The 15,234-nt window shown below is 40.2% G+C and overlaps 1 protein-coding gene across 40 annotated transcripts in view; it reads left to right on the top strand.

Annotated features, from left to right (window-relative positions):
- The window catches only part of LOC116055816 (ankyrin-3-like), a 135,125-nt gene that overhangs the window by 46,213 nt on the left and 73,678 nt on the right, over window positions 1–15,234 (top strand). Inside the window, exon 1 of one of the 40 annotated variants that reach the window (XM_035992332.1) lies at window positions 13,900–14,100. The exons of 38 other annotated variants lie outside the window; for them this stretch is intronic. In XM_035992332.1, the coding sequence (XP_035848225.1) occupies window positions 14,041–14,100 (60 nt within the window). In that variant the 5' untranslated portion in view covers window positions 13,900–14,040. Of the gene's footprint in view, window positions 1–13,899; window positions 14,101–14,254; window positions 14,693–15,234 lie in introns of those variants that run through there. One more of the 40 variants, XM_035992333.1, reaches the window with a different exon arrangement.

Here is a 15,234-nt window from a genome sequence, read left to right on the forward strand (position 1 = left end):
GATCAGGTGTTAGCCAGATGTCACTGATCCACATTAAATACAGCTTTTTCTTTCAATGTCATGACAAAATCTGGTGTTTTTGCAATAAGCTACATTAATTTAGTCAAGTCGCAGTTTTTAGTGCCACAGCTATCCCTGGTGCATAATATTGTCTTATTCTATCTCAATGAGCTCCATACAGCAAGGTAGCTGTTTTCCAGAATTAAATATTTAGGGTAAAGAGAGCAATTGGATTGGATTGGATTGCTATTCTTTTCCTGTAGGTATCCTGACTTTAGGTATTGGAATTGGGTTTGGGAGAGAAAAAGTTAGAGCGGTGCATCCCTAGTTGGTTGGACAAAACAAGGAATCTGAAGAAGTCACCTTGATGAGCATTTTTTACGGTGGCCGACAGGGGCAAACGCCCTGCAACTTAAGAAAACACACGCAAATAGACAAAACACAAGCAAATTAAGAAAACAACTTCATTAATTTCACAACACATGCGCAGCATTCAGCAAACGCGCTGCAAATACCACAACACAACCAAATACATAAACGCACTGCAAATAAAAAACGATGCAAAAAGAAAAGCACGCAAACCCCGAAAAAAGAAGCGATGCAAAAAGAAAAACAACTTCATTAATTTGACAACACATGCACAGCATTCAGCAAACGCACTACAAATATCACAACACAACCAAATACATAAACGCACTGCAAATACACACAACACAACCAAATAGATAAACGCGCTGCAAATATGAAACGATGCAAAAAGAAAAGCACACAAACCCTGAAAACAAATGCAACAAAAAAACGCTGCATCCAGATTACACAACGGAAGTTCTCCATACCTCTAGAGGGAGCAGCTAGTGGAACAGCTGGATTTTCGACCGTTATTAACCGATATTAAATTCATATTATTATTATTATTATTATTATTATTATTATTATTAATAACATAATATATTATTAATATACAGTCTATGCTCCCGTCTCATGCCCTCCCGGCTGGTGCCGTCCCCGAGCTTCGGCTTTTCAAAATAAAAGCTCGCGTCTGGTCCGCTATGTGTTTGTACTTAGGTGTGTACGATGTTTGTGAACTAAACAGTATGGCAATCATGCTGATGAATACAATAACTTTTTCAGCAGATGTCTTACTTACAACACGTTGGAGTTAGCAAAGCGGTTTTGTGTTTATATGTGCGGGCGAGATTTATTCAGTTTGATAAATCCCACGGTAAATTGGCTGGTTTACTAAACAGGGAGGGACTAGAAATCCTGTCTGTTTTTTGTATTTCAAGTGCGAATTGCTCCACAATATGACTACAGATTGATCACTTATTTTGTTGGTAACCGTTGTTGTATAATCACAATATTACACTTGAGGAGGCCTACACTTCAGTAATTTCGGACCTCGAAATTAAACCCTCTCATGTGGCTTAAACAAACGTCAACATTAAACGCTGATGCAGTTTTAAATGTTTTATCACCACAAGTTTACAGACGTCTCTGCTGATTGAGTATCATTTCAGCTGGGACCTGAGCCGAGACACACCCACCAAACGAGAGAAAACAGATCTCAAACATCGATTTAATATTTGCAGTCTATACAGTTTATCTCTCTCTCTCTCTCTCTCTCTCTCTCTCTCTCTCTCTCTCTCTCTCTCTCTCTCTCGCTCTCTCCCCGTGAGGTCGAAAATCCAGCTGTTCCACTAGCTGCTCCCTCTAGAGGCCTGGAGAACTTCCGTTGTGTAATCTGGATGCAGCGTTTTTTTGTTGCATTTGTTTTCTGGGTTGGTGTGCTTTTCTTTTTGCATCGTTTCATATTTGCAGCGCGTTTATCTATTTGGTTGTGTTGTGTGTATTTGCAGTGCGTTTATGTATTTGGTTGTGTTGTGTGTATTTGCAGTGCGTTTGCTGAATGCTGCGCATGTGTTGTCAAATTAATTAAGTTGTTTTTCTTTTTGCATCGCTTCTTTTTTCGGGGTTTGCGTGCTTTTCTTTTTGCATCGTTTCATATTTGCAGTGCGTTTATGTATTTGGTTGTGTTGTGGTATTTGCAGCGCGTTTGCTGAATGCTGCACATGTGTTGTTCTGCAATGAAGTTGTTTTCTTAATTTGCTTGTGTTTTGTCTATTTGCGTGTGTTTTCTTAAGTTGCAGGGCGTTTGCCCCTGTTGGCCACCGTAATTTTTGCTATTTTCTGGCATTTTATAAACCCAACGATTTTATCCATCAAAAAATAAATGACAGATTAATCAACGATAAAAGTTATCTTAGGTTTTAGCGCTGTATTGTAAGATTCAATGCCACAGGTTACTGTAGGAAATTACATGCTATTATTGAAAAGTAGACACTACAATGCCCTCTCCGTCTATATAAAGTTTTGTCTAATCGCACACATTGCTATCTGTCAGCATGAAGGCTTGATCTGATGCACTGAGACACAGCAATATGAGTCAGGTTGTTGTTAGTGTTGCTGCTGACTAGATTGCTGTCAGTGTGTGTGTGTGTGTGTGTGTGTGTGTGTGTGTGTGTGTGTGTGTGTGTTGCTGACTGGGATGCTGTCAGCTGTGTGTCAGCCATCTTGACACCCACAGTGCACTTTTAAATTTTCTGGGACTTCCCTCCTGACAGCCAAATGGCCGCTCCAGCAGTTAGGAGAAGCCAACACACACAAGTTGCTGAAGTGACCAATTAGAGAAAGTGTTGGAACTAAGCAGAAATGACAGAGAGTAGACAACAACAGAAAAAGCTGGGCTTGTTCTTCCTCTCACAAGGTCAGCATGACTTCTGTATCATTTAAGTCTTAACCTTTAGAATGTACAGTATTGATACCTATCATTAAATGTATTACATTTGGAATGGACTTAAAGGCCTTTCAGATCTTCTTGATTAGTCTGTTTGATGACGGTCAACTGAATAAAGTGGCTCCAAAGAGTCTCTCATATGCCATTCTGATTGGCAGAGTTGAGATTCAACACTTTAATTCAATGGTGCCATGACGCCAATAGTGTTATGAGTCAGCCACAGGCCATTTTACAACTGGTGTAATGAGCAGCTACAGTGCAAATGGTTGATTGAATGGTTGAGGGGTAGAGATGTGTGTTTCTTTGTATGAATATGTGTATATTTTCTGTGTAAATACACAGTGCATGTGTGTTTTCTACATGCATTTGTCTGCGCTTGAATCATTGTAGCTTTATCTTTCTGAATGTGTGTTTGTTTGTAGATGACACAAATGTTAATGTTAGATAGAAGAGCCACTTCAAGGTGGGCTGAGTATGGAGACTATACAAACTATACAGACTTGATCATTGAGTTGTTGTCGACACCATCATAGCCTCAAAGTGTCCTTATGGGAACACACATCACCCTTAACATGGTAAAAAATAACCTCAGTTTCATTGCTTTTATGTCTCTCATTCCTGTTGTGAGGGAACATACTTTGAACATGGCGTCAATAGCAATTTCACAACAAAGAAGCCAACGTGTAGAAAATGTGTCACAAACGTCACCTACTTAAATCATTTTACAAACTTGGATAAACAGGAAATTGAATCAGAATTGTTCTTAGTTTTATTAAACCTTTACATTTTCTGATAACAGCTTTTGTCAGAAAGTCTCTCCTGGCTAGAGTTGAGAACAAAACAGAAACATTAAGTACAAAGAGAGAGATAAGACTAAACTGCTGAAAAAGAAGAGGTGAAATTAAGTTTGACAGATCAGAATCCACCTCAGTGAAGAGAGCAGAGCTGAGCTGCATAGAGCAGAGCACTGTGTGTGTGTGTGTGTGTGTGTGTGGGACAGAGTGTGAGTGTGCTGCTCTGTTGGCTGCTATACACAAGCTAACTGACTGTACCCATCAGTCAAGGTTGTGTCTTATTATAGGTCATTAGTCTCTCTACTCAGCTGCAACCTTGACGCTACCTGCTGCAGCATAGTAGGCAAAATTAGTTTGTGTGTGTGCACCTAGGCTGCTTTGTACACTATTGCACTGCACAAAATAGGTGTTCAAGGCTGCTTACTGTATGTGTACAGTATGTGTTGTTTTTTAAGTGTGTGTGAGCTCACATGTGGCTGCAGCCTTGATGAGCAAACAGCTCTGGCTGTGTGTGATGGATGGATAGACACGGGGGGTCAGAGAGGTTCAGCCAACACGCCCTCATACGGAGGGGGGCGGGGAAGGCTCACAAGGATGTCAGTCACAGATTTTAGTGCTTCAGGACTAATGCTGAGTAAAAGTGCTGCCACCCATGATAAAAAATTGTCTGCTGTGCAGGACAATAAGCCCACCTGCCACCAGTCATTTACTGGTGGTTGCCTTTTACCTACTCTGACAGTTACACAGTAATATGCAAACTACAGTATACGAACAAGTTCTCGCCCAGATATTGAACCCTAACCCTTATTGTGTATGTGATGAATTTAAGGAATAATTCAATACTGAGTCCCCACTGGTTGCCTGCGCCCAGCCAAGAAATTGTCTGGCACATAACCCCCCCAGTAAAATTTAAGTTTTTTTAACCACTTACAACACTGTTAAACAACATTATATTCCATGTCTGAATTACAATTTCAAACACATTTTAGTCCATTGAGACCCCAAGGTTAGACCAGTGTAGTAGTTTGTCATTATATTGGATCCAAGCTGTTTTTATTGGATATTGTGCAGATTCATTTGATTTATTGTCTGTTATAACTTACTAATATTACAGTTGAATCTCTTAACCAAACATTTGACCTGATTCTGAACAGGTATGTATGATAATGATGAGGATACACATAGCTTCAGTGAAGATGTTTGTTGTTGATCGTCTAACTGCTCTTTCTGATGTTTTCCCTTCCAGTTTCATTAAATTGTGTATCATATTCTGAAGGAAATACAACATACTTGTAGTTGTAATTTGTGCATTGTGCTTTGTGAACTGTACAGCATCAGTAATAAGTAATAAGTGATCGGAACAGTCCTACTAAACATCAGCTGCACCTTTAGCCAGTTCTGTTTGACAGCTTGCATCCACTACATAAACTGCAGTGTTTACTCCTACATATCTGGTCTAGGAACCATCAAATGTTGACTGACTTGCATGATGCTCAAGCTGGTTTGCAGAACATAAAAAAGAATCAAAAGCTTACGTTACTGTTACTGTATACCAGTGGATCAGATTCATATTGCAGTGTTGTGCGGAAAGAAAACAGAAGGTCAAAATTAACCCAGAGAGGAGACATTCTGGATCATGCTGTACCCCTCCCTCCATCGATTTCCGTGTCCTATGTCCAGTGCTAAACACGGCACAATTGGTAGAAAGACACTGCTCCTAAGCGTAGCCTGTGTTAGAAAGAGAGATGGCAACAGAGAAAGCTTTTTCATTTTCCTGTTTTTCTTTTTTTTTCCTATAAAAACTCACATGATATGACTTTCAGCGTAGGCACTAGGATTGTTGCACTGACATCTGCTGGTGTTATTAATCTAAATGAGTTGCTCTAAGCAGACAGACTGAATGGCCATTGCACTGCTCTGTCCTATTAAACATGTTGAAGTCCTTCTTCAGGCCACGCTTGACCCGGTTGACCCCTTAAACTCTCGTGACCTCGGGGATTGATGTTGTGGTGGTTTGGTGGTCATGACGTCATTATTGCCATAGAAGGCTTACTGTAGAGTTTTTGCTGCTTTTCAACAGATGACTAAACAAAACTAAATATGATTTTCAGACTTGAAAAAATATTTCCAAATTGCTATTAAAGAAATCCTACAGTTGTAGAGGTTTGTCTTCTGGGATATTGACCATTTCATAGCAAGAAAACGCAGGTGAATTTCTTTACTCTCAACACCAACAATTTCCTTTTCCTCTTGTCAGGTTTGGGGAGTGCTGCTGCTATTATAGATATGGGCCTCCCCATTCAAGAGCCTATTACTTTGTGTTGCCTGAAGGGCAGCTGGCTGTTTCAGCATCTATTAGCCTTCTGTTTGCCAAGCAGAAACGCCAGGATCTGAAAGACCATTACTCCAGTATGGGATGGTGTAATGTGTAATAACCTCTGTGTCTGTGGAGCAGGGTACACAGATTTAGTATAAATGAAAGATAGGCAGTTGTATTGGTGCATGTAAATCTGCTTTCCCTCTCAAACTTCCTATTTCTTTCTCTTTCATCCTCCTCTCCTCCTCTCTCCATGTCTGGATGGAGCCTTTGGTCCATTGGCCTCCAAAGGGTGATCATGGAGAATTAGAATATTGTCTCCTAATTTTAACATGTTTACTGAGCCATTCTTGCATGTTTAGTTTAGGTCCTTGTGTGCACGTTTGTGTCTATATGCCTGCATGTGCGTGTGTGTGCGTGCTGTGTGGAGACTGAGGGGGGTTCAGGGGGGACAGATGGCTCGTGGTCTGCTCTCGTCTGGTGCTCTCTGCCTGCCAAAGATCAGGCGAAAACAGTTACAGTACCCCTTAATTCAACCCCACGCTGCTCGACAGGCCAAAATACCAGACCTCTAGCTTTATGAGCTGTCAAAATGTTATGGTGAAAGCTACAGAAAATGACATTTACAGCAGATTTTGTTTTGTTTCACTGACAGACTTATTTGCTAGGGGAAAATTGTAGTTGGAAGATTAGAACATAGTTTTTGACGGGCAGGGAGGCATCTTTTTACACTATCTTTCAAACTACATGACTTTACTTAATAATAACTAATAACAGAGGATTAGGGGCTTTTCCTTAATAATAATGTAATAATTGTTTAGTATCTGTACCTGCTTTGTCTGGTTTTCTCAGTTTAAAGGCATCATGAGCAAGTGTGTAGTACATACTATGTTCTACATTAAACACTGTCAGTATTTTATATTGTATACTTGTTTCCATTTTAAGAAGTTGAATGCAAACAAGACTACATAGACACAAGACACATTTTCTTTTCTCTCTGGAGAAAGTCAAAATTTAGTAAAAGTCTCTCCAGTAGGTGTTTTGCTGGATGTGAGAGCACTGAACTAAATGTATTGCACTGCCATGGTGGTTTTGTGAGAAGTGATAATGTGGAAAAGACGCTTTTAGACTTGGCTCATGCTTTTTCCTCTCCATAAAGTCTGGAGAAGAGCCTCTAGTTGTAGGGGTCTCAAAAGAGAGATAATTATCACTAACACACACACACACACACACACACACACACACACACACACACACACACACACACACACACACACACAGAGTCTCAAACACTTACACACCTACTGCAGATACAGTGCAGTGTATCTGACAGAAACAGGGCATTGGAAAGGGAAATGGACAGAGACTGGCAAATCATCACAAGAGACACCTTTAAATTTGATTATAGTCTGAAAGTCATCTTGACTTCAATTTAACCATGCCCTGTCGAATTTAGGAGCCAGATGGACATTAAGTCTCTCACTCTGTCCAAAGTACTTTCACTTACTGTTGCCCAGCTGAGGTGCTAACCCAAGAACAGACATGTACATTAGAAGGCTAGAATAAGCTAAAGTAATATAACATTTTCATAGCACAGTCTTTCCCTGTCTGTTACACACATGCAGACCCACACAAAAATCATGTCTGCCATATAGGCCCAGAGGACATAATTTAGAGGTATTACAGTTGATGGCTGTTTACCGTGGGAAAAGGGAAAGGGTATGGGAAAGACAAAGTGAAGGAAACGGGAAAATTGAGACACACTGACCAAGAAGAAATACATGCCGTATAGATGGATGAAGGCAGTGGAAAGATGGATTGGATGGAGAAAAGCCAGGGAAATTAGTAAAGATTTGATTGAGAGAGAGATGAGGAGGAAGATGGGTGGAAAACATGTCATATATTAAAAGAGTGTGGGTGGAAAAGAAAGAAGTGGATTCTCAAAGCTTTTTCACATCTGTCCCTCCATCGTTGCCACTTCTTTGCCACCAGAAATGAATTTGAACAAGTTAAGGGTAGCAATGGATGTCTGCAGTTGATGAAGTGTTTTAATCATGCACCTTTGCATACTTTTTTAAAGAAACGTAAAGAGCCATTTCTCTTGTTGAGTTACAGAGAGGTAGTGGAAGAAATAGAGCACTTTTTTTGAGGCAAGCTGCATTTCTTTGTTCTTCTTTCTTCTCTGGATCAGTGGCAGATCTAACGTCCTCGTAACAGATACCCTACAGCCCAAACTGGCACAGTCCCCTTACAAACTGAGTCAGAGGAAAAAGTCAATCTTGTGATTAGATTAATCATGTCATTGTCATCAGTTCAGGCTGCCCAATTGTATATGACACTCCAAGAAAAAGAAGAGAGGGGGAAAAAAAGTCCTTTTGCGTGCCTGTGCATGTGTCTCTGTGTTTCTGTGTCCATACCCATCATTTGCCATTGTATCTACATGTGGCTGTAATGTTAAGTCAATGAATATTTTGAGCTAATATGCCTCCATCAAAGTGGAAGAGGGGGACGTAGAGGACTACAGTATTTAGTGATGTCTGTGATTAGAAAACTTGGTGATATCAACGTTTGTACTGTGGGCCTTTGTCTTTTTTCTGATGCCATTTCAGTGGACTGACCTCTTTCTTTGTCACATTTTCCCCCACACACCCCCCCTCTCTCTCTTCCATATAGCTACACACTCTTACAGTACAACTCATCTCAATTTCAGCTCCCGCAGCTCGTGTATATTACCTGCTGTTCACACAAGATTGACTCTTATTATTCAGAATAGTCATTTCAGTCGATCTACTGGCTGGTCATTTGCATTTTTATGTCCCATTACTGTATCACAAAGAGTGGAAAGTCACTCATAATAAGAAAATGTCTCTGTAGAGAACTGCCTTTTTGAGACAAAAGGTGTTTTAAGAAGGTTTATGGACTTCTCTTTAGTCATTACTCTGAGATGGCTTCACTTCTCAGCAATATGAACTATGGATCATTGAAATGATGCAAAGGTTAGTTGTAACTTGGAGGTCTGTTTGGTAAAAGCACATATGTTATAAAGCAGCTATTTTCAATATTTGTATATATGAGTATTTTCCACCCAACTATGCAGTTCCCCTCTGATCTACTGAGCTTTTAACACAGCATATTTCAGCTTGTTGTTTTAATTTTTTTAAGGCCCAGAAAAAAACAGAGCTAAACAGAGAGTGAATATTGAACTTACATTCGCCAGGTTGACAGAAATGAATGATAGTGTTAAATAATAATGTTTTTCCCATATCTGCTGGACATGTACACAGGCAACTGTTTGCCATACCATATCAACTTAATTATGTCAGTGATTATATTTCAGAGTTGTGTTTACAACTTGTTTCCGCAGTCTCTCCTGTATAATATAATTGGCAATAATCTTTTTATTCCGTAATTCAAGCTTTATTTATAAAGGATTTTCCAATGAGAGCTGCTTACTATCTTTTGTACACAGGGCAACACAAGCAAAAACATTTAGACTCACATTACAAATTTCAAAACTGCACAAAAAGATAAACGGATAAAGAGATGAGCATCAAACCCGCATTAAATAAAATTTGAACACAAAAATATGGGATAAAGACAAATTAAGTTGCTCAGATCTAACCATTGCATGTGCATGTGTAGTTAATCATGGACTCTCATTACACATCACAGTTTATTCCATTTACAGTAGAATTGATCAAAACATTTAAAAGCCTTCTAACAAGCTCTGTTTTGAAGAAAATGTCACCTGTTTTATACAGTTGTCATACAGGAGACTGTCCACCAGAGTCCAGTGTTCGACTGTTGAACAGAGTCTGCTGCAGGTCAAACTGAGGCTAGAGGAGGAGGAGAGGAGAAAGAAAGCAGGAGTAAGAGGAGGAGGAGTTTGGTGTCTCTGACTTTGTTTGATTGAACTCAACTTTAGTATGTTGCTTAGTTTTCTGTAGTCTCTTGTCACTTTTTGGCCATGAGTCCTGTCCCTCTGTTTTCTAACTCATGTCTCTGTCCCATCTATATCTTTCTCTCTTTTTTCTTTCTCACACTCTCGTATATATATTCTTATTGCTTTACTCTTACTCTGTTCTGCCTCTATTTTACCGTCTCTCCCCTTTCTGACTTTCTCTCCTTTCAACCTTACTACCCCCCTCCAGTTTCCTTTTACCTCTCCCCCTCCTTTGTATTTCATTTCTCACGTTTGCTCTTCTGGAGATTGTTTTAGGGTGACTTTTTGGCGGGACAGATATTGATTGAGCACGGTGCACTAGTGTGTAGATTTCACCTGTATAGCTGACGAGTCAGTTGGATAAAATCCAATGTGACATTCAAGTTCTCCTCACGTCTTTGTCAGCATTATTGTCCCTGGTCCTAGACAGTAGAGGGACAGAAGGCTTAATGCGTGCAGTAGTAGTAGAACTGCGGGATTACATGGTAATAAGGTTGTAAATAATTGAATTTTTACAGATGTCACCTCAGCATGCCTCCAACTACAAGCACAAAAATAGTAGTGTAGGATTTAAAAAAAAAATCATAGATGTTTTACTTACCTTGTAGAGCTTTTCTCATGAAGTAATAACTTGATAAAATAATCTGAACATATACTGTATATTAGCCAAACTGGGTTGTGATGGTGCATGATGATTCACTCCTTGCTCTAGTTGAATGGTTTACCTATTTTCCTTTTCAAGATTGCTCCCTCCTCTTCACCTCTTTCTCTCCTTTCTACCCTTCTTCTCTGCCTTCTCAGCTCTCTCCCTCCCACAACGGTTTCATGTCCCAGGTGACAAAGGGGAGCTGTGCCCTTGAGCGGGCTCTGTGCGGCAGCAGCAGTTCAGTAAATATCTGCTGCATGTGGTGTGTTGCATATGATCTCAACAGAAATTGAGGATACTTCCTAGAATGAGGACAGTGTGATATTTTACAGCTCCTCTGAGATGGCTGAGCTCGCAGAGTATGTTTGTGAAACCAGGAAAGAAAAGCCAGCCAGGGGGCAATTGGATTCGCCCAGAGCCATTTCTATTCCCTTTGAATGTACATATATATATAGCATTTTTTAGGGTTGGATGTTATAAGCATAATACAGTTCTGGAGCAAAGCACTACTTCCAAGAAATAATACAGTGCTTTTGATTGGTACACTTTGGTAATATTTGTGCACACTGATCATATTTAGTGAAGTTGGTGAGGTATAGTCAACACTGAGAAGCTCTTGGTGGACAATACATCCATATGTTGTGATATAAGATCTAATATGGTCTTGAATTTAGTTATTGTAATATAATATAAGGTCTTTTCCAGGTCTTAAAGGCTATGTTACGGCTAAATGATTGTCTAAGCTTATTTGAGTGTTAGCTAACTCAATAAATCAATCTACTTATTTGGTCATCATCACCAGTGTTTCAATATTGCCTATTGCTAATTTTATCTGTAAATGTTTTTTTTAATTGAATTTCCAGAAAATGTACTACTATATTGCTATAATATATGGCAACTAAACTTTCCCAACGGATAAAAAGTAGCATGTCTAGCTTCAATTTAGAATTAAAATAAATATAAAACAGAAAAAAGAAAGAAAATAAGAGTAAACTAATAATCGAAAGAAAAAAAATACAAAATAGGGACTTATATACTAATATAAAAATATATACATGTATCATATACAGTATATACACAAATACATGCTAGAAGATTTTATCCGTATCGACCACCTCTCTGTCTTATATTGTTTATTTTTTGCTAATAATAGCTCAAATACGCAATTGTACAACTACTTTTAACTTAAAATACACATATGCCCCTACTAGAAAAATATCTCTCATATAATGTATTAGCCATACTGGTTGTGTGATTTTGACAGACGCTAACATAAGAATGACTGAGGTGCCGTGTGTGAGCACAACTGTGTCAAAAAAGATAATTTTCCATAAATAGGCTTGACTCCCTTCCTCTTCTGTTGTAACCTCCCTCAGTAGCCATGGTAACCCTGTCGTTTCCAAGGAGGGCTGCTCACTGCAGTGTAAGCGTGAATGGGCCTCTGATCCACCAATCACATGTTCAACTCGCCTCTTCTGGTCCAGAGCATCTGTCACTCCCTCTGTCAGCTCTCACGTACACCACTCTCTGTTTCTCCCTCCTTTTGAATTTCTCTGACCCTCGCTGACTGTCTCTGACGCTTTTTATCTGTCATCTGAAAGTTGATAGCACTGGAAAATACCCATAATGCAGTGGTGCCATTCCTCTGGAATAGTGACAGAATGTGAAAGCAGTGGCTGAGGGAGGGATGGCTGCATGTGACTGTCTGTTCTGTGTGTTTGTGTGTGTATGATGTTACAGGAAGGGCTGCCAGAACAACAGTATTCCCGCTATAAATAACACTTATGGGTGTGATACTGATGATTATTTATTATCAAAATACTGTAGGCAGAAGGAAAGAGTGACCACATACAGTAGCTGTGTGCCAGGGATTTTCCATGTGCTGGAAGGTAATGACCACAGCATTTGTTTACACATCTGTAGAGAGCAGCTTTTCCACTGACAATAAAAGTACCTCTTTGGCTGAGTATCCCCACAAATTATGCTTTAATTGAACCATTCTGTTGGATGCAAGAGACCAAATCTTGCATCCTATCACAGACCAGCAGTCAGTGTTTATTTTTTATTAACATGATCATGATTCTTTCTTATGTGTTTTAGTTGCCTAACCATCCATAACCAAACCTTAACCATAAATTGCCTAAACTATGCTGAAGGCAAGATATTCATATGCTGTCTTACTGAGATTTAGATGAAAATGTTGATACCACTCTCATGTCTGTATGGTAAATACCAAGCTACAGACGCTTAGCTTAGCTTAGCATATAACGACTGGAAACAGGGAGAAACAGCTAGCCTGGCTCTGTCCAAATGTAACAAAAACTCACTAATTAACACTTTTTATAATATGTACAAAAACGGAGGCGTAATACTAGATTTTACAGGCAGTTATGGGTCGGGTTATTTCTTGACCAGGTGCAATGATTGCTGTAAGATTCCACTGGTTGCCTGGCAACCTCACTTTTAAAGTTTGGATTTAAAGTCCTAAAAATAAAAAAAAATTTGTGTAGCAGAACATTTTTGCTACCCAACTTATCATGACCTCAGATTCATCTTGTGACCTCTTTGGGGGGGTCCTGACCCCCACTGGTCTAATCAACATTCAGTCTAGTAATAGGAGTTGATCTATTGTGGAAATACTGATTTGCTTTTTAAAGGTAAAACGGCTTAAGAACGCTTTACAGCTGCTGCTGGTTTTCCAAGATAAGATAATCAGATACCACCCACAGGTGTAATAACCCAAGATCAAACATATAACATGGGTACGGTAGTTATGCTGAACGTTACGCTTAACCTCAACTCAGATCACAGATAGTGATCAGATCCAAGCCCTTTACATAGATTTTCCAGGAAATCGGTGAGTATACTTCGCTGCTATCATCCTGCTATCGTGTTAGGGCTCAGCTTTGAGAAGGATTTGTGAGGAGAAATCGGTGGGGGTGAGCTTCTCATCCCCAGCTCCCACTCAGCTGACTGCAGTGGGGCGTGACTGCTGAGGGGTGAGAGGTGGGAGGACAGAGGGTGTCCCTAATACCAAAGGAAAAGCCCCTAATCCTCTGTTAAAGTGTCCCCATTGGCTGTCGGGGGGGGGGGGGGTTCACTCGCCCCAAAACAAAATAGCGTCTGGTGTTATTGTTCTTCTCTGTCGTTACTGGATTCGTTAACCCCTCTAATAGCCGTACATATTTCTACTGTTAGCTCCCATGCATTGAGATCCCTGTTGCCTGGAAAATACACTCACAACACACACACACTAACGCTGGTCTTTGTTATGGGGGGGAGCTGATAAGCAGTATGACAATAAAGAGCTGCTGGTAGAGACTGAGGGAGGAAGGGAGAGTGAACCAGAGAGAATGAGTGGGAGGGAGAGTGGGTGGGATAACAAGAGAGATGGGGTGTTTGACATATCACAGTCGAGTCACTTTAGCTAAAGTATTTGTTTCAGCTGCTATTTTCAGTTTGACCCCTCTCCCTGCTCGCCTCCCCAACCTTGGATATCAAGATCACATTGAAACCCCCCCACCGCCACCATCCCCTTCAGAGTAAATGAAGGAGAGGAAGAAAAGGAAGGAGGCAGAGAGGGAGGGAGAAGCCTCAGCTATTATGGTAAGTCAGGGTGCTCCTCCTGCACCCTCCCCGCTTGAAGGTGCTTTCTGGGGCAGGGGCCAGTTTCTGCGAGGCGGCAGGGATTTACCCTTGTTGACATGTTTTTTTTTTTTGTTTTTTTTTTAAAGACAGATAGAGAGAGGACAGGGAGGGAGAGAGGCAGCAGAGGGGATTTGTTGTGTGTCCTTTCTGCGGTGTGAAAGGCGCTCAATGCGCTCAACGCTTTGTTTACTCATCACTGAAGAGATAGAACCCCTTCTCTTCTACTTTCCTCTCCACCCGGCATCCTTTTCTTTCCCCCCCTCTATCACTACTACTTCCAGTGCTCGCATTTGTTGGTGTGCTTAGACTTTTTTTTTTTTTACCTGAGCCAGTGGCACCTTGCTCTTTCCTCTGAGTGGTATGGATACCCGTGAGGTTAAGATAAGGACAGAACTGAACTGACTGACTAGATGACTGGTTGGCTGTTTGGCTGCTTGGCTTCTCGGCCACTCTGAGCTCAGGTTTCACTCCTCTTCATACAGCTGAGAGAAAGAAAGAGGGAGAGAAAGTGAACATGGCTGTGGAAGACGGTGTTGTCTTCCTAACACAAGTGAGTAGTGGATTTATTCATACATTTGTAACAGTGTTTTTTTTTTTTGTTCTTAGATTAAAAAACTTAGATTTGTGTTGTGATTTGGTATTATCTTGAAAACAATGTAAGAGAGGTTACTGACTGTCTCAGAGGTTGATGTTGTGAGTTCAGTGGTGCACCAAACCACTTGAATGACCTAGTCCTGTATCATTCAATGTGACTGCATGGTGTTTGGGTGTGTTTGAACATGGAAAGCTGATCTGCTGCAGTCAGATGTAAAGTGTATGTTTGTTTGCAGGGTAATAACATGCAGGAGTTTTTCAGCAGACATCAGAGAGTTTGGAGTCTCGAAAGTTAATTGTCCATGCTGTATGAAATAGAGTGTTTGTGTAATTCATTGAGCAAGTTGGATACTTTTTCTTTTTAAAGGGATAGTTTGACATTTTGGTAAATACATTTATTTGCTTTCTTAGACACAGATTTAACAAACAAGATGTGTTAATTAGTGAGCATTTTTTTCCTCTTTTGGACAGAGCTAAGCTAGCTGTTTCCATGTTTCC

This window comes from Sander lucioperca, chromosome 15 (genome assembly GCF_008315115.2).
Source record: "Sander lucioperca isolate FBNREF2018 chromosome 15, SLUC_FBN_1.2, whole genome shotgun sequence".
NCBI lineage: Eukaryota > Metazoa > Chordata > Actinopteri > Perciformes > Percidae > Sander > Sander lucioperca.